General features: G+C 38.9%; 13 protein-coding genes across 13 annotated transcripts; 6 read left to right on the top strand and 7 right to left on the bottom strand.

Moving 5' to 3' along the window:
- Positions 1 to 2,701: 2,701 nt before the first annotated feature.
- On the top strand, positions 2,702 to 3,226 carry VCUG_01785 (uncharacterized protein; the record flags this gene model as incomplete). The annotated part of the gene is made up of 1 exon (XM_008076578.1): positions 2,702 to 3,226. The coding sequence occupies one exon, from the start codon at positions 2,702 to 2,704 to the stop codon at positions 3,224 to 3,226; it is 525 nt and encodes a 174-aa protein (XP_008074769.1).
- Positions 3,227 to 3,794: 568 nt separating this feature from the next.
- Positions 3,795 to 4,523, top strand: VCUG_01784 (uncharacterized protein; the record flags this gene model as incomplete). The annotated part of the gene is made up of 1 exon (XM_008076609.1): positions 3,795 to 4,523. One exon carries the CDS (start codon positions 3,795 to 3,797, stop codon positions 4,497 to 4,499), a length of 705 nt encoding a protein of 234 aa, XP_008074800.1. The 3' UTR covers positions 4,500 to 4,523.
- A 565-nt stretch (positions 4,524 to 5,088) lies between these two features.
- VCUG_01783 (arginine-tRNA ligase) lies at positions 5,089 to 6,971 on the bottom strand (the record flags this gene model as incomplete). The annotated part of the gene is made up of 1 exon (XM_008076608.1): positions 5,089 to 6,971. The coding sequence occupies one exon, from the start codon at positions 6,969 to 6,971 to the stop codon at positions 5,130 to 5,132; it is 1,842 nt and encodes a 613-aa protein (XP_008074799.1). The 3' UTR covers positions 5,089 to 5,129.
- A 1,007-nt stretch (positions 6,972 to 7,978) lies between these two features.
- VCUG_01782 (uncharacterized protein) lies at positions 7,979 to 8,956 on the top strand (the record flags this gene model as incomplete). Its single annotated transcript, XM_008076607.1, has 1 exon — positions 7,979 to 8,956. One exon carries the CDS (start codon positions 7,979 to 7,981, stop codon positions 8,954 to 8,956), a length of 978 nt encoding a protein of 325 aa, XP_008074798.1.
- A 779-nt stretch (positions 8,957 to 9,735) lies between these two features.
- VCUG_01781 (uncharacterized protein) lies at positions 9,736 to 11,007 on the bottom strand. Its single transcript, XM_008076606.1, has one exon. It carries the CDS (start codon positions 10,832 to 10,834, stop codon positions 9,761 to 9,763), a length of 1,074 nt encoding a protein of 357 aa, XP_008074797.1. The 5' UTR covers positions 10,835 to 11,007; the 3' UTR covers positions 9,736 to 9,760.
- A 285-nt stretch (positions 11,008 to 11,292) lies between these two features.
- On the bottom strand, positions 11,293 to 12,191 carry VCUG_01780 (uncharacterized protein). The gene has a single exon (XM_008076605.1). The coding sequence runs from the start codon at positions 12,157 to 12,159 to the stop codon at positions 11,350 to 11,352; it is 810 nt and encodes a 269-aa protein (XP_008074796.1). The 5' UTR covers positions 12,160 to 12,191; the 3' UTR covers positions 11,293 to 11,349.
- A 990-nt stretch (positions 12,192 to 13,181) lies between these two features.
- VCUG_01779 (uncharacterized protein) lies at positions 13,182 to 13,732 on the bottom strand. Its single transcript, XM_008076577.1, has one exon. It carries the CDS (start codon positions 13,719 to 13,721, stop codon positions 13,188 to 13,190), a length of 534 nt encoding a protein of 177 aa, XP_008074768.1. The 5' UTR covers positions 13,722 to 13,732; the 3' UTR covers positions 13,182 to 13,187.
- Positions 13,733 to 15,858: 2,126 nt separating this feature from the next.
- VCUG_01778 (uncharacterized protein) lies at positions 15,859 to 17,130 on the top strand (the record flags this gene model as incomplete). Its single annotated transcript, XM_008076604.1, has 1 exon — positions 15,859 to 17,130. One exon carries the CDS (start codon positions 15,859 to 15,861, stop codon positions 17,128 to 17,130), a length of 1,272 nt encoding a protein of 423 aa, XP_008074795.1.
- A 325-nt stretch (positions 17,131 to 17,455) lies between these two features.
- On the top strand, positions 17,456 to 18,148 carry VCUG_01777 (uncharacterized protein; the record flags this gene model as incomplete). The annotated part of the gene is made up of 1 exon (XM_008076603.1): positions 17,456 to 18,148. One exon carries the CDS (start codon positions 17,456 to 17,458, stop codon positions 18,008 to 18,010), a length of 555 nt encoding a protein of 184 aa, XP_008074794.1. The 3' UTR covers positions 18,011 to 18,148.
- Positions 18,149 to 18,585: 437 nt separating this feature from the next.
- Positions 18,586 to 19,881, bottom strand: VCUG_01776 (uncharacterized protein). The gene has a single exon (XM_008076602.1). It carries the CDS (start codon positions 19,626 to 19,628, stop codon positions 18,642 to 18,644), a length of 987 nt encoding a protein of 328 aa, XP_008074793.1. The 5' UTR covers positions 19,629 to 19,881; the 3' UTR covers positions 18,586 to 18,641.
- Positions 19,882 to 20,921: 1,040 nt separating this feature from the next.
- On the bottom strand, positions 20,922 to 21,895 carry VCUG_01775 (uncharacterized protein; the record flags this gene model as incomplete). Its single annotated transcript, XM_008076601.1, has 1 exon — positions 20,922 to 21,895. The coding sequence occupies one exon, from the start codon at positions 21,893 to 21,895 to the stop codon at positions 20,966 to 20,968; it is 930 nt and encodes a 309-aa protein (XP_008074792.1). The 3' UTR covers positions 20,922 to 20,965.
- Positions 21,896 to 22,829: 934 nt separating this feature from the next.
- VCUG_01774 (di-trans,poly-cis-decaprenylcistransferase) lies at positions 22,830 to 23,623 on the bottom strand. Its single transcript, XM_008076576.1, has one exon. The coding sequence runs from the start codon at positions 23,606 to 23,608 to the stop codon at positions 22,874 to 22,876; it is 735 nt and encodes a 244-aa protein (XP_008074767.1). The 5' UTR covers positions 23,609 to 23,623; the 3' UTR covers positions 22,830 to 22,873.
- A 655-nt stretch (positions 23,624 to 24,278) lies between these two features.
- Positions 24,279 to 24,839, top strand: VCUG_01773 (uncharacterized protein). Its single transcript, XM_008076600.1, has one exon. It carries the CDS (start codon positions 24,292 to 24,294, stop codon positions 24,817 to 24,819), a length of 528 nt encoding a protein of 175 aa, XP_008074791.1. The 5' UTR covers positions 24,279 to 24,291; the 3' UTR covers positions 24,820 to 24,839.
- Positions 24,840 to 26,377: the final 1,538 nt, after the last annotated feature.

Raw genomic sequence — 26,377 nt, 5'->3', positions numbered from 1 at the left:
TGTTCAACTGCAAAATGATATTTCGATCAGTGAGTGGTATTTTGACTGATTCGTACCACAAACAATGGAATGTGAATGGACCAAGCGTGTTCTATCGTAGCGCTGTCTCTCATCTGTTGATACCGATGCTGTTCCTGTATGGCTAATAAATGCTTTTCTGTTATTCATTCTAATAGACATTGCAAATCATTCACTAATGCTGCTGCGAGGTGCATAGCTACCGGGTGGCGAGAATCTTACGCATTCTTAAGATACAGAGTAGCATCTCAGTGTTAATTTGAACAGTTGTATGGTTTAAACGCTATTTCTCTTCTCAAATCTTCTATGATCCGGTTGAGCTGCAGAACTGTCCATCAGCCTTTCTTGGTCTACCTGTACATCAGCAGAATGTCCGTTAACATACGGCACAATTGCTGTGTACACAAGTAGTAGATCAAAAACGGACGAACTATTTCCAAATATTGCACTTCATCGTACCGATACCGACCATACCATGCATTTTATTGTTGCAGATTTGGTGCGTGCCAGTATTGCTGTGTCATTCTTCTACAACCTACCCACCATGAGCTAAATACTAATGAACACCTAAAAGCAAACCTCTGCCATCAATTGCCAGGCACGAGAAAGATCGATGCAAGTGGTGGCATTTTCATGTTTTGTAGCAGCATTTCTCTTTAAAGGTATTACTCGCTAATCCGAGGCTGAACTGCCCATCATTGAGCGATCGGCTATGAATGATAAAAAAATCGATTCTTGGAACGATGCTGTCCCTCTGTGATTGACATTGGGTGGTGTATTTCGTGCACATCATGTTCTGTGTTTTGTTGTAGATTGATTGTTAATGAATGCAGCAGATGTGCGTGTTTTTGCAGTACTGATTTTGGAAATGTACTTTTCTATCCTTGGGTTGTATACAAGCACGTATATTGATTCATAGTGGTGATATTAATAAGTAACTCGAATAGAAAAGTAAAACTTTGCATGCATTCGATTACTGAGATGCTGATTTTACGTGTGTTTCAAGTCTAAATCAAGGAATCAGTGTAGGGGAGAATTGAAAAAACACCTGGCTTACGGGCAATTTCTGTTCTCATTTTCCAGATATTTTCGGTTCAGGCTTTATTATACTTCATAGCGTAAAACTTTTAATACAGTCAGTTAGTAACCAACTTTTTGTATTTAGTGGACTCATTCATCTCACATAATCAAATCAAGACAGATTATGAACGCCTATGCGATTGCAACATTTGGTAATGTACGAAACATTCTATCTCTTGTAACCGTGCTTATTATTTTGATTATTGATTTCATCGCTCTTGTTGATGAACACAACGTTCTGTTCTTGGCTTAGTTCAACTTGGGCTTTAAATATTGCTGTATTTCTTCATCAATTCAAATTCTACCTTCGTTATGGGCATCAACAACGGATCGAATATTGATTCATCAAATACTCCGTTTGTTGGATCGGTAATAAATGGTCCAAAAAACTTTGTCTACAGGTCTATCAGTACATATCATGTTCAGAAATCAGCAGGATGTTGTGTGTCGCACATATCTATTTGTGCGCTACCACGCCGTTCTATTTCGGTCTTTTTGGATCACATGCTGATAGTGGATCGTCCAGCGTTTTTTTTCAACAAGTAAATTCTGATTTCAACAAAAAGCAATAATGGTTGCCAATCACCCGGTAGGTACTGGTACAAGGATGTTGAATTGGTTATAAATACTGTAGTCGGTGCACTATACATCTAATATAACTCATCTTGCAGCACGAATGTATGCCGTGTTTTGTCCTGTTCAAAAGCGCGGTATAGTCTTAACAAAAAGCTGTGGTATATATCAATCACTATCTCGGTGGAATAGGCATTTGGGCTTGAATATAAGCTATCAGTACGATTTACATCTAAATCTTGTAAAATGCAACGCTATTTTTGCAATCCTGATACGATAAAGACATTCACACTAACGATATATGTTCCATAGACATCGGTAATGACCTCTTAGACTGTTTCAATCAACGCTTCTTTCATCAAATGAAGATAGATGTGTGCCAAATCATGCCGTCATACTTCACATAATTTATCTTTTCAGTAAGCTGCCCAGATAAATACGTCATATTTGTCTTGATTTGGAGAGAATGTTCTGTCCTTATGATCTTATTCTCCTATCATTTGTGTCAAATAATACTACCTCCTAACCAAGTCACAATGAGGAGTTTTAGCAGGTGATAAGCTACTTACATATGATCTGGTGTCATGAATAATTATAAGTACTATGTTACCGACTCTTACTAGATCTGGTTTAACCCTATAGATAGTTACAAAACCACACCTCGTACAGGTAAGCAAGCTTAATACGGCAAACTAAGGACTTTTAATAGGGTAACAAATAGTTATATCCGTGTATCATATCATTTATTGTACGTTATTTTATTCATAGTGCATGCAAACATGTGCGACAGAGACGGGCACTGGTAATGAATTTGACAAGGTATCATAGGAATACCGGCTCGTCTCTCATTTGCTGGTAACACGCCATGGTCACTTCAAAGTATTCAGATGCCTTTACTCACATGCGTTTATAGTAACAACTCCACTGACTAACTGAATATGTTTCTGTTTCACCATTCATCACTTGTGGTAAACCCCGAGAACGAATCAGCAAAAAATTTGTGCCCCTTGAGTTGAGATTGACGCTTAGGATGGTCAGGAAAATTATCTACGATATTGGTCAATGCAACAAAAAGATATGCTCCGGGCAAAAACTTATTCGGGCGAATAAAGTGCAAATGTTAAACAACAAACAAAGATTTGGCGGCATACTCCTATCACCAAAGGGAACACAGACTATCTCCCCGCTTGACAAATGCGTGATCGATAAGCAGGGGATAGGATTGATAGACTGCTCATGGAAAAAGGTTGACTCCACCGATTTTAGACTGTTTTGCGGGTGTAAAAACAGATTACTTCCGTTTCTTGTGGCTGCGAATCCTGTAAACTATGGAAAACCATGCCAATTAAACTGTGCCGAAGCCTTGGCTGCTGGTCTTTATATATGCGGATTCGCAGATGAAGCTCATGATGTTGTCAGGGAGTTTAACTACGGGAACGAGTTCTTCAAGATCAACTACGAGCTCTTGTCGCTCTATAAGGATTGCCATGATAGTGCCGAGGTTATAGACAAGCAGAACAGGTACTTGAACGATAATATGAGACAGAATTTATGAAATATGTGTTCTGTAGGGAAGTGACTAGTTCAGCCTTGACATGAATGGCCATTCTTTGACAATATGATCGGGATTAAAGGTAAAAGTAATGTCATACAATGTTAAAGCACATTGAATAAACAGCTATGATACATCTGGTCTAATATTTGGTATATAAGAGCCAAAAACATCTGTTCGTTATGTAAATTGCCAGTACCACTATCGTAGTATTTAAATGAAGAGTTCTTTACAACAATAGAACATACTCGATATGGTCATACATTTAAGATTTAAAGCTGGATTCATTCCGTATTATATCTGCGGTTGTGGCGAAAAAATCCGTAATATTTGTTTTTCATGGTAGAAACTGATTGGCTTGGCCAGTAAAATATCAGTGCCAGAGCTGTTAGGCTGATAGAGCCATCTTAGTACGATGATGTTTTAGAGCGAATCGATGTCGCTTGTAATACATTTATCTGTCCGTTGCTTATTTTGCTACTTAAGTATGCGTAGGCTACGCTCCTTATCCAGCGTTATTCGTTTCAACTAAATTAACATTTATTTATTTTTATTGGTTCTATCCCCACAAATGTACACCATTATTATCCCCACATACAACGAGCGTGATAATGTCGAAATTCTGTGTATTTTCCTGAAAGAAACCTTTACGCAGCTTAACCTTCCATATAGTATGATATTCATTGATGATGCTTCTCCCGATGGCACATACGAACTGGTCTGTCAGCTACGCGATGAATTTCCAATTATGGCTATCAGAAGGAACCAGAAATCGGGCCTAGGAAGCGCATACAAACATGCGTTGAAGTACTGTGAAAACAGCGAATTCGTTATAATAATGGATTCTGATCTCTCACAGAATCCTTTTGATATACAAAATCTTATACAAACGCAACGGAAATCTAACTATGATTTGGTCTACGGCACAAGATACAACCAGGGTAATGTTGTTAACTGGCCATTTCTGAGAAAAGTCATTTCACGAGGTGCAAACAACCTTGCACAAATCATGCTTGGCGTCGATATCACCGATTACACCAATTCCTTCCGTTTATACAGAACAAGCTTGCTTAAAACGATTGTTCCGCTCGTAAAATCAGATGGATTCGCTTTTCAAACGGAGGTAATATACCGCGCTGCGGTCCATGACTTTAAAATTGGTGAGTATCCGATCATTTTTCACGACAGATGCACAGGTTCCTCTAAGATGAAGTTTGTCGAGATAGTTCTGTACGTCAAGACCCTTCTCAGCCTTATGGTATGTAGAGAAAGCTGAAAGTAGTTAAAATTTGTTTTGAAGTAGCATGTCGTTCGGACTCAGTAATTTCTTGAATACACCACTTTACATCGTTAGGCCGTGCCACTAGGATGAAATACTTTGGTACAAGATGATCAGGGCATTTGCCTTTTGATGCCAGGTAGATGCAGGTAGTAATCATAAATTGCTTTTTAGATCTTGCACTGCGATGAAAATCACAATTATAGATACCACGTGTCAGTTTATGGCATCAAGATGATATCTTTGTGCAGTATTTTATTCTTTAACAACGAGTAAAACATCTGCTTTGTTCTTCTTATACTTGGCAAAAATAATCAACACGTATTCCTACAAAATTATGCTTGCACGAGTTATTTCGACTGCAAGTCTGCCGTGTTATTATTGTTGCCCAAGAAGTGTATTTCGTTTAATGTTGGCATGTTGAACCGTGTCATCGCCATTATCCTAAATACAGCAATTCTTGATCATATTTTTATGAATTTAGGTTTTACTGCCATTAATCTGCGGGAATATTTGGTGGCATATCAATTTGATACTGCATACCATTTGCAACACGAGCTTATACAGCTATTTCGATCAAAGGCATGGAAGCAAAAATATTAACTTTAATGATGTTCTTCATTGGCACTACATCCGCTCCAAAGGCTTCATGCCAAGTATTTTCATCCCGTTGTTTAGAATTTTTCGCGATGCTTCGAAGACTGCCAGCCGGGCTTGTGCCAGTTTTTCTTCTTCTCCAAAAACCCTTAAGGTAGAGAAAAGCGAGTTGACCTGCTTTGATAGCTTCATGAGATAGGTTACCAGCTTACATGGTTCCGATGTCGTGTACGATTCGTTAACGGCAGTGCCAAACTTGGAAAGATAGAAGATAAGATTAAGTGCATCATCCGACAACAAATCTGCGTCTATCTTGGCACACAAAACAGAATTTTTTTTGCGAATAGACATTAATCGGCAATGCGTGTACTGGAGGTAAGGACCGGTCTCGCCCTCCGAGCTGGTGTTCCGTTTCATATCGAATGTGTAATTTATTGCTCGTTTAGCGCCGAAATCCTGAATAATCATGGCTGACACGGCCAGCGTCGTGCATGTATCCTCCACATTTTCTATTTCATCGTATTTCGCTTTGTTCTTAATCATAGTGTTGTGCATTGCTTCCTTTGCCGCATCTATTATGTCCTCAAGAAAGACGAGGTTTCCTTTTCGCGTACTAAGCCCATTCACCATACCGAAACTAATGTGTTCCAGTTCCAAGCCATCAGGAATGCGTCTCTTGTTTCCACACTCGCCTCTCAGCACACTGAACAGCTGTTTGAAATATAAATCTTGCTGGCTTGCAACTACATACACCAATTTGACTGGATTATAACTCTTTATTCTGTCCTCAGCTGCCGCTAAATCTCGCGTCGAATACAACGTGCTGCCATCGCTTTTTCTGACTACAAGCTTCCCAAGTTCGCCCAAATCATAAAACATGCTGCTGTCCGTGTCGATCTCCGCATCGCCGATGACTTCAAGGCCAGCCTTAGCGTACAAGCTTTCACCACCATATACATCAAATTTAATATTTAATGTTGAGTACAGAACTTTGTATTTTTCAATCGATAGAGATCGGAAACGCTTCCACTGTTTCATTTTCTCCTCATCGCCCCGTTCAAGCGCTGCAAAATAGTCCTTGGCCTCCTGGTCAATTTTCGAGACATTGCGCTTTTTCTCAAACTCCGACAATTTTTCGTCTTGACTCGAATTCAAACCATTTATTTGCATTCCACTCATATCAGAGGTTAGTTTCTCTTCCATAGCATCCTTTTCTTCCCTTAGATCCTGATTTATCTTTATATATACCTCCAATAGATGTTTTATAGCATCCTTATTCAACTCATCCTCATTTCCATATTTTTTAAACCCCACACCCACCAGGCCGAACTGCTTTCCCCAATCGCCAAGGTGATTAATTCTTACCACCTTAAAGTTTAGGTATTTGTAGAGATTTGAAAGAAAATTTCCCAAAATAGTTGTTCGCAGATGACCAGCATGGAATTTTTTTGCAATGTTCGGTGACGAGAAATCGATCGCGATCGTGTTACCCTTGCCCATATTCTTCGATCCATAATATCTAGCTTTGTGTGACATGCATTCCGCGTCATATACCTCACTGCTCATTATGGCTGTATATATCCGATCGCAATATCTCGTTTTATCAATCTTCACATTGTAACAGAGCTTCGACTTCGATACCTCCACTAGGAAATCGTCGACCTGTAGATCAACATCAGCAATGATGTTCTTGATACCATTTTTTTCAGAATGTAAAACCTTCGCCAATTGTATCGTAAAATCCGACTTTCCAAAGTTCTTACTTACTTCCGTTGCCAGTTGTGCCATTTTACGAGTCAAAGGTGTTTTTTTGGTTAAATATTCGATGAGGTCGTTTTTTATGTCATCAATATCAAAGTTTACATGTGCCATTTCAGGGGGTCAAAATTTTTCTGAACAAAAGGAACAACAATGTATTACAGGAATGGGGCTGCCCAAATGGCAACATATGTTCCATGCCATCGAGCCCGAAATGGTGCACATAGCAAATACCAGAAGAATAGTTCCAACAAATAAAGTTCATACTTCCATGCAAAAGTATATGTTACATGGTCCGTAACTGTGACACAAAGCAATTAGTGTTTCCCTTTCTTGTCTTGTGATTGTGAATTTTCCCTTTTCGATTAAGTTTGTGATTTAATCATCCCAATTAGGTAAAACCACTGATATTCCATTTAGTAAACCGGTCAACCGAAGGACCACAACACAGGGCTCACTTTCGTGTTGTGTTTTATCATATGCGTTGACCAGTGTAAACTATGAGCATTAGCTCATTCTGAACACACAACTCAATCCCAAAACTTCATAATCGAGCATTGAATTATCGTTTTGATAATTATTTCGTTTGGTTTGTATTAAAAATACTAATAGGCTCATGGTTGGAAGCCTCAAATCACTAGGCAAATAACCTAAACTGGTTTGTGCAAGCAAAATACCTGTGGCAAGAAATGTCTGTCATAGACCGAACACACTTAATGCAGTTAGAATTGTAAAATTGTGATTTATAAACGCTTCAAGTTAGCAGCAAAATCAAACTCGACCACTCATTCCTTCGCTGATGCACATATTAAGATCCAATTACAGCAAACGTATCTGAAACAGATACTCCATCTTATCCAATCAAATTCTGAGTACAAAGAACTTCTAGCTCTTACACTTTCAGTGATCTACGTGTAGCAATCGGCCTCAGGTTTTTTGTGGAACAACTTATCGAAGGGATGACTGCTAACACAGGACAGCATGCGATCAAGATATTGGTGAATGCCTCAAAGCATCAGTGGCCATGCACAGTCTTGCCCAGTAAATCCTTTTTATATGTGAAACAACCTTTGAAACCGTCTTTTATCACATATTTAAAGTAGGAATTGCTGTATCTGAGGATGGCTAATAAAGGTGACGATGAGCATGAAATTACGCGATACATACTCTACGGATATATCGGCATACATCTCAGGAAAATTGATATTAAAGAACGGCAGAAAAGTGCAACGACGAAAATGTCGTTCTTAACACCACTGCAGTTCGAATGCCTTGTAAAAGATGTTAAGACAGAAATAAATCGACGCATAACCAAAAGAGACGCACTAAAGGAGGATAATATGAGACTTTCTAGCTTATCAGAGCTCAAGTTTAGAGACCTTGTGATCGATTTATTCTTAGTATTTAACAAGAAGTTTCCCTCTAAAAGGTATGATAGCACAGAGGAAACAGAAGTAATGATTTATAACTTGGAAAACCTCATTCATTCATTGAAAAATGAGAATGAGAGCATCATGAGGAACCTTCGAACAATAGGTTCTGTTTTCGAAAAGATCAGGATATACCAGAGCTATCTGAAAAGTGAATTCGGGAAGCAGAACAAGAACACTCAGGTCATTGATTACATGGATACGGTGTTCGATTCACATGATTGCCTACTGCTCGAGATTTTGAATTGTCCTGACTACATGACCAACATCGCTGACAGAAAACTAAAAAACAACCGCAATTACGAGGATCTCCGCACGCAATACAAGTATATGCAGAGGTTAGACCATCAAAATGGGCAAAAAGAGTATGCTCTGGAGATTGTTGAGCTGCTGCTTTTTAAAGACTCGTACGATCGAGAAACGGATGAGACTTTATATCTGCTGAGAAATTACGACAAAATCGATCACGACTACGATAACCGGCTGGAAATGATGATTATAAGAATTCACGATCAGGCACAAAGGCTAGGCTTCAGCGATAAAGCTGAAAAGCTGAAGAATATGAAGGTCCCTGTTGAAAAAAAAGAAAGAGGTGATTTAGTTTGTTTTTTAGCCGAAGTATTGAAAAACATAATTGTAAAGGACCGTAACATCGGAGATCTTAGATGATTTGTAAATAAACTTTGTATTCTACGAGTTATGACTGTTATAGTTGATTATGAATGATGTTCTTATTCTTTGTTATAGTTGAGTGCTTGCTTCGGTAGGACATGCTAGTTATTCGGACAAGACGTTGAAAAAAAGAAAAACAATTGCCATATTCTGGCAGTCACTGTATTTATCAGGAAAAGTGTTTTAACACCTTTTTTGAAACCAGTCGAGCACTTCGTTTTACATTATCTGAAGGGCCAAACCGTGTTTCTAGACAGATGCATTATCGAGCTCTTCAAACACTGAAGGCGGTGACAACACGTACAATTCTTTTATTTAAATAATAAAACATGAAAAGATCTCTTTTGATGCTTTATATTGAGCTGTTGGTTACCAACAAATGATCAAATGCCTTCTACACAAGGAACCAACTGCATGTCAGCGTTTTTACCGTGATGAACTATCATAAGTCTATCCTTAGGTTATTTCTGATTGACTTAAGCAGAACATTTCTGCAGAATATCATCAGTAAAATAATCTGACCGGTCACAGAATATAGCTAAAGGTTAGCAAAATAAATCGAGAGAAATAGGCATTGCTTTACAATATACATCTCAAAAACTAATGAAGAATCTCATTACATCCGTCGGAACGGGCGATTTATCCGTCGATTGTCGTGGTTATATTTACAGGATTAGTAATGCCAAATCGGTCCTACTTCATCGTTATTGATTGCTTTAATTGTACCTAAAAAATAGAAGCTATGGTCACTGAACACCATGGCAGGGAAAAAATTAGCTTGAACAGAATTTATTGGTTACATCAAGAGAGATCATCGGAGCTCAGTCCAAGTGCATCCAGGAATAGGCTCATGTCGCTAATATCATCCATATGATTGGATACAGCCACTTCAACAATTTTATCTTTTAACCTTACTACAATCCACTTCTTCGCGTTATCATCAAGGTTAATGACAAGTAACGCAAGGAATCGCCAAACATACTTCAGCTCATTGCTGATCAGATACTCCATTCGGGTTTGGAGGTGCTGATAGAAGTGTGGAGCTAGAATTTCCTGATTTATAAGAAGAAGAGTGGCCAGGAGAACTCCGCTCAGTCCAAACATGAAATTGTCAAAAAAGGTAGTGTTCGTGATTTCCTCCACGCTCAATTTTGGAATGTAAGCCACCAAATAATCCAGCAATGCAGACACACTCTCGTTTGCCTTTATGAACTGCGAGTTTCTCAACATTCCAAGCAGCAGTATCCTTTTGCTGTTCTCACTTTCGCCCTCGAAGATCTCTTTGACAAGTTTTTGAAATTTTGCTACTTTAAAGAAATCACACATTCTCTCGGAGTTTCGCTCCAACTGATCGTCCAAGTTACTTTCTTTGATTCGGTACTTCTGGCACATAAAAGCGTCGATCATCTCCTCAATCTTCAGCTTGATTGCTAGATCATCGTAAACGGGGATATCAACATCTATCATCAGCCGAGGCAATTTGATCGATTTTATGAAGCTGATTTTGTGCACTTTACCATGCCTAGTGGGCTTAAACAGGCTCTCGGCTGATTTACCGTCTCCTGTCTTCGCATCGCTCTTTTCCGCGCTTGTCTTGGTGCCAGGTTGTCCCATTCTGTCAAGCCTAAGACCCTTCAGTTCGTTAATGAGCTCTTTGTTGTTCTCATTGTTCACTGCAATGTGATACTCCTTGACTTTATCCGAATGAGTCTCCTCATGCTCCGGTTTCTCGTCGTAGAAAATGCTATAATTGTAAATTTTGTTTGTGCGGAGAATATTCTTCTGGAAAATGGAAGAGACATAGCTTCGCTCTTTTTCCGTCATGAAATTGTCAAAATTTCTTGTGGTTCTTCTGTAGTTTCTTTGGATGGGCATGCTTTTCTGGTGTTACTTTTTTTAGATACACGGGGTGCTTTTTAAAACAAATATTGAAACAAAAAACAGGGAAGAGCAATAAACGAAGAAAAAAGTTTGCTGATAATTTATGACAATAACAACCGGTTGATAGGAGATGTGTAGTAGACGTATTATTAGTAAAAAAACAACTTATTGGTGGTTTGAACAAATACAGGGCACCATAAAATTGGAATGTGCATCGAGAGCAAGGCTGCGATAGCGTACGTAAGATCAATACAACACATTTTCTGTTCGGCCTTTACTGTGTATTCCCATATGTATCGTTGTAGATATCTGGAAAAAAACACGAATGAATCGATGAATAAAAGTGTAAAGGTGTATCACTCACCTATTAACACTCATAAGGCATTTTCACATACCTCACGAAACATCTGAAATGATGTAGGATCTAGCTTATCATTTAGAGACTATCATTCCTGACCAATCTGAATTACGAAAAACGGTAGAGAAGAGCTAAAAATGATTTAATAAATTTACAGACTCAGGTCACAAATTGCCACCTTATCCTCTTCAACTCTGCATTCGATTCCATACAACTTCACAGCATGCTTGGTTATGTCCTCCTTTGTATAAAAAATTTCCTTAACTTTGAAGAAGACATCACGCGTTAGCAGGGCATCGCTACCAGCTTGGTGCTGCACACCCACACGCCTCAGTCCAAGATCCTCAGCAATCTCCTGCAATCCCCTCTTGAGATATTTGGATCCTCTCAGCAAGTACTTAACATCGTAGAAATTGGGAAACAAAATGTTCATGAACATGAAAAACTCGTTTTCTGTCGCTGGCAGCGGATTACATGTGACAATTTTCATGAGATAAGCGAAATCGTACGACGAATGAAAGGATAACCAGGTAACATTCCTCGACAGGATAAGGCCACTCGTGATCAACAGATTGCCAAATTCCTCTACCTCGATGCCCTGTAGACGATGCTTCTCAAAGTTCAGCTGTGCCTCAACCAGAAGCTTCAGTGAATCCTTCGCGTACATCTCCCTGTCGATGTCAAAATGAAAGTTGAACTGGTACGTGTTTCGCGGCGGACAATTGCCGTAGCAATCACTAAAGGTAATTCCAACTTGTATTACTTTAAGGAGGTCGACATTGCAGCGCAGCTGCTGGTACGCATATGTTGACTGCGAAGTAAAATTTCCTAGTGGCTTTGCCACCACTCCAGGGAATTCCGTGTCCATGGTCACGTAATTATATGTTTGTACGAGTTTTCTTATCTCGGTAAATGATGATTCCAAGTTGTCTGACCATACTTCGATTATATTGTTGTCCATGAAGGGTTCCACAATTTAAGCGTAAATGTATCCAACACCGCACCGTTTGATGAACGAATAATTCAAACCTGTTCTGTAATGAGAGAAACATATGTCGACAAATGGTTTACCAGGCCTGTTGCTTGTATATTATATTCTCTACAGCGACCAGTCTCAGCACTGAATACACTCTTGTTGTGCGCTCATATATAGCACACGTGATCAACGCAATGTTTAACACTAGGATAGGAAAATGCGGTGCCTGTGCCTACGGTGTTTTCTAATTATTCGTGGAACGTGTAATATGCTGCTATCTGTATCAGAACTAAAATTTTGGTGTCTCCATGTGTTGTTTTACATGACGAGTCTCTGGTTCCAGTTACAGAATAAGTTGTGTGCGAGTTGTACGCAAGCTGGCGTATCTAAAATACCTGTTATTATTCGTTAGTGTGTTGCTGTTGACAATTATTGGCCTGGTGCATTTTATTGGTTAATCACTTCGTTGTCTACTGGCAAGACGAACTCTGGCTGCCTAAATAACTCAGAAGGCAACGGTCCCGGCCATAAAGCGACTATCGTTCTCAGGTTGCTGAGTTAAAAAATGCTTCACATGAATGATACATGGTGCCTATAAAGCACGTTCTACTCATTAACGAATATCATTGTACAATTGTGGTATTTTGATCCTACAGAACTGCTCAAGTGCTACGTTACGCCTTCAATAGTGTTAAATCGATCTTCAGCAGTAACTCATGGTCAGCAATTGGGAGAAAAGTGTAAAAATTATATAAATTAAGTCTTACTAGCGGAAAATACATCAATATCTACTCAATGATTGATATTTAAATGTTTGAAACGTAATAAAGGGTTTGTGAATGAATTATTGCTGCAACTTTGAATTATGGGCATCATAACAGTATACGCTGCGCCATACACTCTGCTAATTGTGGTTTGCGAAAGGAATTAATACTTGATTTTAGGTGTGATTGGCATGCTTTTGGGTTGAAAATGACGAACAAGAATGGAACATAATACTTTGTGTCGTTTAATTAGACCAACTCGGCTTCAAACTCCAAGTCAGAACTGGAATAACTCAATGAATTATCTTCCCTTTCCCTATTAATTTCCTTTGAGTACTTTGAAACGTATTCTTTGGCCACTTTGTTGTACATGTCTCTATCATTCAAGTACATCTGTGCGGCTTTCGTATTAAGTGGATCCATGGCATTGGGATAGGCGAGCAATTGCGGAATGAACACCTCCACAATCGTTTGCAGGTCATACAATGGCGTCCATACTTGGTTGAGAACATCTAAGCATACGCTTCCGGACGATTCATCGACATTTGGATGGAATATTTTGCTAACAAAGCCGATAGAGGGACTTTTGAAAGGATAATCAAGCGGCAAAACGATACTTACAGTCAAAAGTCCATTGTGGAATGGTGTGTCCTTCGGTCCTCGCAGCTCAACAATCAGCTCATCATTAGAATCCGACGTTTTCTTTAGGTAACCTTTCGCTTTTAGCTTGTATATTTCAGTCTCTAAGCGATTAATGCTTTTTTTCATTTTGTGAGCAGACATTTTTCGTAATAGATCAGAGTTCCTCCTTTAATAGGTCCGAAAACATGCAAGTTTATAAATTTAGATAATCAAACTTAAAGGAGAATAAAATGCTGTGATTTGTTAGTTGATTTAAAAGGCAAAAACGTACATAGAGAATAGACTTGCCAGACAAGTGGGATACGGATAAATCAGTTTTGTATATTTAACACGAACAATGAACAAATTAAGTGTGTACAAACAAATTTGATGTTTACGAGTGTTTTTACTCGTTTATAAGTCATTTATTTCTTCCTCTGCTGTAACGCATTTAGTGCTACCTATGATTCAGCCGTTGTTGCGGACGGGTGTCTTTAGCTGACTTTTAAGGTTAACGAATTATTTGTTCATCCCGCTTCAGAATTGAGAAGTGATAATATGTCATGAATGGACCTGTAGAATTTCAGACCCATCGCAACGAATAATATCACAGAACTAAAACGATGAGCATCGTTTTGTTTACAACATTCTTGTAGAAAAGACACAGCCAACACCCATGCTGAACTTTTAACAAGATCTAATTTTTTCAGAAAATGTTCAGCTGAGTTGTTATCCGCATGCATTATTTCTTTTCTCTCCTGGCACGTGGTAATTAAAACCGCTTTGACGATCGAATTCGCGAGCGAATTTCAGGCTTTAGTGTAAAGACAGAATCCGGGGTGCACCACGGCGTATTAGTGCTGTGTAATTGCTTTGCACAAGCATAGAAGAAAAAAGAAAGCTGGGAATAACGTTAATTAAGGAGGTGCACATCAGTTTATCGAACACAGTAACCGCGCGGTAGAATGTTGGGAAGCGCATGAGGTATTGCACTAGAATACTTGACTTCAGCACCGAGGGTATCAAAGTATAATGTTGTTTGCGTCATAGAAAGACCGAAATAATATGTGATACACACCTATCTCATTGCCGACCAGATGCGAGCAATTGTTCTGTTGATATAACTGTGCTCCCCAACGTGTTGTTACCACGACATCTTTTCTTTGCTACCAATAAAACCATAACGAAGCGCATTCAGCCGTTGTCTTTGCGGTAGAACCGTATTACTGGGCCATTGCAATACTTTTTTAACTCGTTATGTACACTTAGGTCTTTAAATGTATTTTTATTTTAGATTACAGCGAACACAAATTTTTCATCTTTTCTATCATTGTTAAATTTCTAGAAATGTTGATAAATTAAATGTGGTGGTAGCAGGCTCCACAATATTTATAACCAAAATATTTGGAAATAGTCTGTTCGCGAGCTATTCTTGTCGTAGACCAAGTACTTGCATCCAATATTAGCGTTTAGTTACACAGAGAGCCCTTTATTTACCTAATTTAAACTTATCATAATAACACCTATACGTAATTACTATTATAGGAGAGATGGCATAATAAGATGTTGTATGACACCGGCAGGAGTTTGAACCGTATGCAATTCCGGATTAAATACTGCAGCTGTCCTATAATTCCTTACAAAACCAGAATTTGATATGCAACAAGCTTTGCTAAAGGAGGAACAGCACGGTGCAAGATTAATAATTATGAGCACACAAAAGAATAACACTTGAACATGAACAACGGCAAGAGTTCTTACCACATCCGAGAAACGCACCCTCCGGTTTTCAGCCTATTTAGCGGTGGTTAGCACTCTCTATCGCTATTAGGGATACCCACAACAAATATTTCATTAAATTTACAACTATTCATTACTCAAGTGATAGTCCTTGCTTATCAGACATCTGCCGTATGTAACTTCGTTGTGCTTTCCCAACCATTTTTTAGGACAAATATGAAGGGAACCGGCGTAGCAGTTAATTCTAACCATAGAATTCGATTTTTTGGTAATGTCGGGTTGACATGCAGGTGAAAACACCATACTTGGTGTAATACACTGATCATTAGAACATTTTTGGCCAACCCAAAGGCTACAACTACACATATAAAAATTAGAAATTGCATTTGGCACAAACGAAGTATCAAAAATGGGATATACTAATCGACAAAAACAGGATACAATTGATTCATCAAACACGAGTGATGAGCTCCAATAATTTTTCCATTAAGGGATATTTTGGTTGATAAGGAAACTATTCCAAAATACGACTATTTAATTTTTATTACAATTATGGTTAATGGCAGTCTCTGAAATATTCAGCTTATTAACAAAAGTATATAAACGAAGAATTGAAGTGCAAAAAGTTATAATGTCGATTGCCTTCGCTATAAAAAATAATGGATGTATCCCAACAGATTTGGAACATGAACCACACGAAGACAACAAAATCCGAGTTCCGAGACAAGCCGTAGATGAAGACGACAAAGGCAAGCTAGAGATAGATTGTAAAATGGGCGAAACGGGACAATATTGTGCGTCTCGATCCGAATTTCTTAAATCCGATCATGGCCAATTGATAAACTTTAGTCTCAATTGTCGTAAGAACAACAAAGAAACAAGATGTGTCGAACAAGCAGGTGCAAACGGATATGGCCTCAGCAATGTGGCGCATCTTAGAATAAACTGCAACAAAGAGGTATCAGGGGGTTCTAGATGTAACGGTTGGATTAATTTTAGCAACCCTGCACCTAATAGGACTTCAGTTGATCCCGAAAGGACTAGGTTTCTGATCCATTGCTCACAATTCGGTTTTCCAAATCTCAACTGTGGCGGTAAACATTTAATGGCACCAAAGTTAGATATAAAGAGGGGGATGGCAGGTTTTGACATGAGTTGTGGCGAAATAGATCATAATGATACTATGACCTGCGTTAGAACTCCTAAATCTCCGCTTGTCAGTTCACATGAATTTACCGGGTTTGAAATATGCTGCCAAAGCACATCTCATGACAATACACGATGTGATGGAAGATTTCATGTCGCAAAACATAACTCTGATGCTAAAACAGCACTCAAACCGAGCACATCTGTGCCTTTTTCTAAAAATAATATATCATCTCAACTAACTACACCATTTTATAGTATGCGAAATTTATCATCAACTAGCTCCAACACACCACCATACACGCTTTCGCCAGTGTCATCTATTAGCAGCTCCAATACACCACCATACACGCTTTCGCCAGTGTCATCTATTAGCAGCTCCAATACACCGCCATACACGCTTTCGCCAGTGTCATCTATTAGCAGCTCCAATACACCGCCATACACGCTTTCGCCAGTGTCATCTATTAGCAGCTCCAATACACCGCCGTACACGCTTTCGCCAGCGCCCTCTACTAGCAGCTCTGCTTTTATAATAGGAGCGTGCGTAAGTCTATCCCTTGGCGTTCTAATTGTCTTTATTGTTGTGTTTTTGTATGTAAAGAAGGTTAGAGCGAAAAGACGGCAAAAGAAAGTTTACCAAATGTTTAGAAAATTAAATGAAGGGGTAGCTATCAACACCTGAACGGGTTATGATTAAATATTCTTGGAAGCATGAGGTTCTTATACTATTTTTACCACGTACACGGCCAGAGGAATACCGAATTTTTACTAAATTATGTTCGATATCCAACCAATGAATATGACTCTGGAACAACTCGGACATTTGTGCAGTTGTAATTGTAGACAATTCACTATATGTGACTGACTTGAGCAGACAATCATGAAATAATCTCAAAAAAGTACCACATAATCTGTCGAACTCCTATAAACATGTCTCAAACCGGTCCACAGATAAAACTCTGCTGTTTCATGTTTTATATTTTTCAGAAACCCCTAAAAAACAAATAATGGAATATCCAACAAAAACTGAATGGACAATGTGGTACGATTGCCAGGCCAAAAGAAACCTATCATCAGAGAACTATTCGTCGTGTCTCAACGAGATATCCACGATAGATGATCTTCCGCAGCTGCTGTACTTGCTCGACAATCTTGAGAAGGCGAGTGCATGGCCGCTAAACTCAAATGTGCATTTCTTCCGCAGAGGCATTCAGCCTCTCTGGGAGGACAAAGCCAACATGAAAGGGGGGAAATGGGTGATTGAAATACCAAAGGGATTCGGAACAGTGAACAACGAGATTATATCGATTTGGGAGCGCACCATTTTATATGCAGCCAGCGAAATGGTGGCTGAAAAGGGTATATGCGGGTGTGTGCTATCGCCTAGAAGATCCTTTGACAGAATTGCGCTCTGGACGAAGGACACAGACGAGGATGTGGTAGATATTGGGAAGGAATGGAAGAAGGTGGTTGGATACAGCAAGGAGTTGGCGTTCAAGGTGCACGAGAACGCGATGAAAGGATTTAGGGAGAGAAATAACAATTTGTATACTCTTGCCTAGTTTGATGGCAATAAAGGATATTTTTAACTACTATGGTTTTATATTCGGACGAACTACCGAGAATAAAACATTTGGAGCTCTTTAGTCTATGATATGCTGGGGGAAGGTCTGGCGTTTGTTCCTGTGCGGTTAATTGCTTGAATTCTTGTAAAATTGTGTAGGTAATTACAATGGTTGTATACCACAGTAGAAAAATGCTGTTAATAGGATGGTATGTTGTTACACCGGTAAAACTGCCGTAAGGTATTGCTTTGTCATGGTGTTCTAGCCGAAAAGCTGGAGCTTTACGATTTGTACAGCTGTTATATCGGGTATTCCACATATTAACGTGGTAGCACGGTTATATGCGTGGATACTCGCCAATTAAACACAAGATGCCACCGCGTCTGTAAAACATCCCGATATAAAACGTTCCTGCATCGACAGCTCTTTCTGCTAAATTGCTGGTTAAAATGCGAAAATAAAGAACACGTTCAACCACTTTCATAATGATCTGCTGAGTGTAGAATTACCACTAAAATCTGGCCTTCAACATAGATACCGGAAAAGCTCCTCAAAAATTATCTAAAATGCCATAAATCAACATATCATACTTTATTACATGCTTACCACAGCCACCGGTTAGTATTGCCTAAAAGATGTCGCCATTTCCACCAGGCTTGCGCAGATGATCGGGATCAGGTCCTTTCTTTTTCTTATTTTTCGTAGGAAATATCGGATCGTACCTAGAAAAAGGATTCGCTGGATCATCATCACTTTGTTCATCCATTTGGTGCCTAAAAAACGGATCATCCTCACCCATGAACATTCCTCCGCCCTTTTCGCCAGTTTTGGATGTTATTCGCGATACACCGGGGTAAAGGTCTTTGTCTGCACCCGGTGGCTGTATGCTGATAGGGTCATGTGCCGAGCGAGAATTGCCATGATGCTGTTTTTCAATGGACGCGATTGTCCGTCTCTGAACATCTTCTGGCTCATGCGAATTGACGCCTTCACGCATGCTTTGGCGCTTTATTTGTTCACGTTCGTTGTGTTCGCTTCTCAAATTACCATATCCGACCGTTCGCTGCATACGATTTATATCTTCTAATTCTTCGTTTCTCTGTCTTTCCAGTATGCTCCTATGCTCTGCCGTTCTTCGAATATATTCATTATGTTCTAATTGTATCTCATCTGTGCTGCCAGGCATGCCGCGTATTTTCTCCAGTATTTCATCAAGTGTTCGTTCTTCATTCGTAAATATCTGGTACTTCTTGTCATTTAAGCTCAGAGTGAACGTGTTGGCAGCCGTTTTTGTAATTTTTAGTGTTTCATGAATGTCCTTTAATTTCATTGCCAGGGTTCTGCGAACATTTCTATAAAAACGTGACAAGAGACACGTAATTGGTTGAAAAAAATAAGAAACCGTTTGTTGGTGTACGAGAGTGTGAATGGAAAGCTTTTGTAAAAAAGGGGAAGAACCATACGTTCTCAAAAGTGATGTGGCAGTGCTGTGTAAAGAGTTATTTTCCTGCTCTTGAGACGAGAAGCAGACTAGGATGAAGAGAAACATGATAAGCAAATCATAACATTCGTTATCAATTCTGGTGCTATGACCTATAACAGTACCGGCACTCATTAACGTAAACAACTTAGAACGTGTTAAACGAGCGTATTTTCAGTTCAAAATTTGCAAACTATCATTTTTATCAGAGGATTTGTTTGCGCTTCATCATCCATTTTTACTGCAAATCGTTCAATCATCCTTTCATACCGCAGTTTATCATCTTTTTAGCCATTTTTTTGTTTTTCTCTCTCGCCGAAAGATAACCTCATACCATGTGTTAAATGCGATATATTATTGTTCCTTGACGGCATACTTCTGTTCATCGTACAACTACACGCTAAATCTAAAACATATACACAAACATTGCGCAAGTGTCAATGTTTGCTGTTTCTTCGATTTTAGAATGAATTGATCGAATCAGGGCAGAGTATCGAAGGGGTATCAAAAGGACCAACGTAGGCAAACAGAACTGCATACAATCACTATTCTATGTTATCGCGGACTTGATCATCTTTAAAATAAAATGATTTTATTCGAAAACCATTGATAGAACTTCTACCTATCGTGCACCTCAACATCGGTAGTAAAAATGATGAGCACCTTTTTGGTCCGCTCAGGGTGCCTATCGTAGACATATTTTGGGGTTGTGGACTGATTTGACTACCACAATACTGCAGAGTAATGCAAACGACCTAAAATATTAGATACGATATCAAAGCAAAACGTATTTGTTTATTTGAGACTCTGCTGATGTATAAAACAGGCTGAATGTACATTTTAAGAAAACACGCTCTGTATTAATATAACGTGAATTGAGGACCAATGTATGTATCGTATGCTCTCACCACTGGGAATGTAACCATAGAACGGCAAATATGAATATTGTCTACCTGGTGCTATCTCACCAAGGCCATTCATGTTTAATCAACAGATACTATAATTATGCTCAGTGACACGTATCAAAGGTTCTTTGCCACCTAGTTTATTCTATGGCAGTGCACTTGTTTATTCTCTTCAATTTTTACAGCGCAACGAGTCCAAAATATTTTATAAAAAGTTATAAGCGAACATTTGTCATCAGAGTTATAGCAAAATATCGAACAAACCGTTTTTCAAGTGACGACCGCGCAAACAAACACGCGATGCAAAAATGACAAAAATGCGTGTGAAGAGCAGCGAGCAAATTTATACATTATTAACAGAGAAGATGCATCTGTGAACTAAAGGTCGCTAATGCCGCGGTAAACACTCAGCGTACCAGGAGAGTTTGTGTGAACTGACAGATAAAAAACTGTCAAAAAAGATGTGCGCTGCTACCACGCGCACAACAAGTAAATCGCAGCACAAGCACGTTTTCATCACCAATTCACAAAAAAGTAGGAAACTGCATTTATTGGATACCGCTCAGCTTATCTTCTGGCCTTGACATTCCTCTTCCCGCTCGGTATCTTGATATAAAACCCGTCTTTGTCTACATCCTTACACACTTGCACGCCTACTTCTTCCAAAAAAGAATCCAACAGCTCAGCATTATCAGCCATACACAGCCCGGTTATACCTCTCATCTTTTCCACTGCTGCATCCTTCTTCATTCCCTTTATACATACGAATATGTCATATAGTCTAATCGTCAAATTCCGTTTTTTCAAAAGATTTCTTGTTCGCGTACAATCTTCTAATCGGTCGGCGAGTGTCTTCTTCTTCTCGTGAGGTGGCTCGTCTGCCATATGTGTGCACGTGTCGTAAAACGGCATATCTGTCACTGCCGCACCCTCTTTCTTGTGCAGATGAGCGTTGCTAAACATTTCATTGAGCGCATGCTCATCCATATTACTTGTAAAGATACGCGGCACGCTCTTCAATTTCTCATACTCCATGAATACCTTATCAACATCCCGCCGTATCAACGATTCGATAAGATCCCCACGCTCGTGCATATCATACATTTCCTTCTGATTGAAGGGTCCTTGCATGCATCCTCCCTTCTTTATAAGCCAACATACCTCCTCCTCATATTCGTGCTCAACTCCGCCCTCTATTATGTAATTGCCCTGCGAATCAAAAAAGCCCTCGTTCCTCTCCTTGATTTTGATATCCCACAGAGCATCAGGATGCTCCTTTTCCCTCCGTTTGGCCACATGCGTTTTCCGAACTGTAGAAATACCCGAGTTGAGCCTTTTCTCTTCGTAAATTGCTTGCTCGCGCTCATCAAAGGCAGAGAGTACTTTCAGAGACAGGGTATCCAGCGAGTAAAACGGATTCGCAGTATCAAAATCTTCTGGCCTCTCCTCCTTGAGCGTAAGAAAAGACATCATTTGATCCTCTGTGTAGTAGAACATGGAAGGGTGGTGCGAATTATTTACATTTTATTTGAAAGGCTCGATTTAATATATTTAAAATTATTTTGCGTGTATTATTCGGTCATGCAACCCAACGTATTGTTTACGCTCGGTATCCACGACTGTCTCATTGTTGTGGTTTATAAATGATGTAAGAAATCCATCACCGTTATTTATAGGCATACACTTCTCCATCGTTCAATATTATGATTTGCAGTACATTTTTTTGCTTAGTCACTCAGACTCGTTTATTATTCTCTTCATATTCAACAAAATAAACACATTTTTTGTTCCATTTGTCTGTTCGTGCTGATGTAGGATGGTGCTGCTGGTACATGATTAAAGCGAGCAATCATAATGCATCTCACGAATCAAAGGATTATGATGGCTTGAGCGGTTCTATGGTGCAACATAGATAGGTAAACAATATTTGTGTATTTCTTTGAACAGTAATTATTAGTTCACTTGACTGTATGAGCACTACGCAATCTAGAGGAGTATCAGTGACGCATACATGGCGTGAGAGTGGTTTTTGTTGGTAGATACGGTTTTGTTCATATAGGCGAAATATGATGGCAGACGAATCGGAAGTAGGGGAGTGGTGTGCTATTAAGCTTTCTTTGAGGATGAGGCCGAAATACACATTGAAAAAGAGCACTTGACATATAATGAGATGAAAATAAGTGATTATAGGAGGAGTAGGACACCGAAGCTATAGCCATCGAGAATATAAAATGGTTTATTTACCACGAACAAGCATTCTTCACGGATAGTCATGCACCAATACAAATGTATCTTAGGCCTGCGAACGGCTTTCAAAATGGACAATCTGCTCGTAAGCGCACGAAACGGATAAATGTTCATGTTATGTGAGGAAATAAATAAAAATGTTTTTATTTAAGGAATAAGCACTTGAACACATGACAAACCCGTGGGCTATATCAGACGGTTAACCACAATAATTTAATAAAACATTGCTCAGTCCACTATTTGACTCTCCAACGAATATTTCACGAGTAATAAATAGAGCTGCCATACCTCAAATTCGGGCCACATCCTGTCCAAAAAATTTAAATTACATCCATTTGCACAGTGCAACAGCAAAAAATCGCTCAATCTCCTCTGGTTGCCTGTTCTCACTAGAATATTCGGTCTATCAAAATATGGCTTCTTCTCGACCAGTCCGCTGTACAAGATACAGATATTCAACCTCTTCCTCTTGAACTTAGTATTAGATTCTAGCGCCTTCAAAATCTTTCGTTCTGCAGGCTTGAGAAGCTCAAGCGAGCCATGAAACCGCAGCTGATAATCTAAACCTTCCATACGTTCCGACCGGAGGAGCTCAAAAATACTGTCCAACTCAACTCTATCACGTTTACGAAAGTTTTGAAACGAGTACGCGTAGACACTTACCTCTTTAATGTTGGTATGTCCTATATACGTAAGAATTCGCTTCAGGTTCAACAGACCACGTTTTTTTCCTTCTTTAAGCGTGAGATTGCGTGCCCTAGCGTATCTTCTATTCCCATCCAGAATGAACGCAATTTTATGGTCTGATTTCGTGGTAGGCACTGGAATTATTCTCAGAATCTGTATAAGCAACCAACTGTTAATAACATATTCTAACATAACTACGATAAAAAGGTAAAGCGCATTCTTTATCCTCGTGATCAGGTATAAATTACCGGTCATTGATCGTCCCTTGGTCGTCATACTTTTGGAAATGACCAGGGTTACGGTAATTTAACTTAAGCGTTCCAAATTTATTCAATTATGACATGACAGGTGAGATGTATGGTTTTAGTTAACGTACGGATTAGTTATTTGTATGACCGGTTACCTCGATTAGGATGCATCTAGCATATTTGTCATACAAAACTAGGTATTGTAAAAAGAACTTTGACTGCGGGCTAGTACAGCTCTCCAGTTTGCGTTAACACCATCAGCTTTAGTCTGTAATAAAAGATAGCCGTATAAGGCAATGGTAAGTATATTCGAGTAACAAATTATTCTTTATTCTACACCGTTTCATATGGTTGTTGTTCAATTTCTTTCTTTACAACCATACCCAAGAACGAAATACGCAAACGGGCTTTACCTGTTTTGTTGCTGATTTGACCCATATTGCGTTGAAAATAAATACCGCACTAAACTCTATGTTTTTAATACTTGTACGTATTAGTTTACTTATGGAGCGTTTTACTTCAAATCGCCATGTAAATACGAGTATTTCTTCATCAGCCACTGTCAAAAAGACGTAGCAAAATATTTTTATTCTTTTACCATCCGGCATATCTTTGATCGATGTAATTAATTAAAACATTTATCACGTAATTAACAAATTTACAAACAAGCTCGGTATATTTAATGAAATCGGACAATCACAAATTTCAAGCATGTCCACCAAACAAATAGACTACAATAAACTGGTCATGGACTACCTCATATATCAAGGAAACCAGCAAATAGCAAGCTCATACGCACGGGAAACCGGGCAAACATTCTATCCGAACTCGTTTCTTACGCTACGCTCAAAGGTACGAGAGCTGATTTCGTCTGGTCAGCCTATCGCCGCACAGAAGACGCTTGAGCACTACAACTTCGAATTTCTTACGACCACGAACCTTTCCGACCACCTAAAAAAGCAATGCGCAATCGAAAAGATTGCGAAAGGCGCACACGAGGAAGCACTGGAAGAGCTTAAAAACTGTGAGCTTGAGTTAAATGATGTTCTGGAGATGATTGTGTATGGAAGAGGTGTTGATATAGAAAGATGGCGAATGTGCTGTGCCGAGATTGTAAATCAGGTAATAGTAGACGGATTTGGCGAGATCAGAAACGCTTTGGTGGAAGTTATTGAGGGATTGGAGTGGAACACTCTTGACATAAGCGGATTTTATGATTCAGTAGAGGACAAAAAATAAAATAGCCATGCTTTTGGAAAACGCACGATAGTTTTTGGACGGTTTCGTTTCAAGAAAGATGATGTTTTTACTTCCTGGTCGAGTTACATATCACAAGGTACATCATGCTTTCTAGTATTAAAAAATAGCAGCGCTATTTCCATTTTATATTACGTAGAAAGTGTTCTTTCCATTAAATGATACTTCCTTCTTTTCATATGTCGTATTATGTTTTTTTTATTGTTTAAGATCTTATGGTAAGGGTTAGGTAATTAGCTACTATTCGGTGATTATGTAATTTTGATATTGTTAGTAGAAAACAATTGAGGGTGTTCCAGAAAGAGTGAGTTAAACAACAATTTCAGACCTTTATTCAGTGCAAATACATAAAATAAACATCTTTTACTTTTCTCGGAGGGTCAAATAATTTATTTCTCAGAACTGACCAATCAGCTTTCGAGTTGTTTCTTATTTATATGAATGAATGAATGAATGATGATAACTTTGATATAAATATGATATGTATAAACAGTATCATTCTGATAAAAGCACTTTTATTGTCCATTTTGATGCGCACACATCTATCCAAAAGTTCTGCTCAGATTAAAAATGATAAGAATACTCACCTGTCAATGTCAATCAAACTGATATAAGGAACTTTGTCATCAGCTATGACTACCCGGTGAATCAACTAAGCTTGGAATTGAAAAGTGTAAAACACCTCCACAATCTTGGATCAGTGCAACAACTGCTACCAGAACAGTTGAATTAATTATTCGTTTCAATGTTTCATTGTTTTATTCTCACTCCTCTGCTCAAACATGCACCACAACCGTGCAAGTGCTTGTGAACTACAGAGCTGATCAGAACATTTTTGTAGCACCGTGATAGCCGTGCTATCATGAAAAAAAAGTAAAAACTTCTAACCTGTTCTAAAATAATAATGTCATAACTTTAATATCGGTAAAAAAGAATAAATACAGGTGATGCAGCCTGCACATGTTATTGAGTTCGTTATTTAATCTATTGCTGGTAATATTAGGTTTTTTGAATTATGTGCATGCAAGTGTATGGTACGATGATGATATGGAATTTAGATATTGTTGTGAATTCGTCTGTTTTATGCTTTGTAGTTATCTTGTTGTTGCTTTTTTTGTATTTTTGACCATTCTTGTGATGGGCCTGGGTGTAACAGGGTGGTTTTTTAACTACATGTGGAGTTGATCAAGGATTGCTATCCGGTACATACTGGGAGGTTCATCGTGATTTGAGGAATGTGCAACAAACAGAAGGTTAAAAAAGGTTGTACAGTGTTGTTAGGAGATATATCAAGGACATTTTCGGATGTGTGTGCTAGTGGAGTCGATGCTTGTGATTTAGGTTTGTTAGTAAAGTCATATTAGTTCATCTTGTCTTTCCTCTGCCTCAGAGTGGCCAGATCCTGCTGTCATGTACAGTTTGGATCGGCTTTGCGTACCTGTAATATCAACGAATTGTTCAAAGGTTGCTTTATTCCGGTTATGTTCGCTTCTCTTCCTCTGCAACCCAAGCACATTGGTTACTACTATCCGTGTATGTG

Source organism: Vavraia culicis, assembly GCF_000192795.1.
Source record: "Vavraia culicis subsp. floridensis unplaced genomic scaffold supercont1.31, whole genome shotgun sequence".
Lineage (NCBI taxonomy): Eukaryota > Fungi > Microsporidia > Pleistophoridae > Vavraia > Vavraia culicis.
This window is presented reverse-complemented; position numbering and strand designations above follow the sequence as displayed.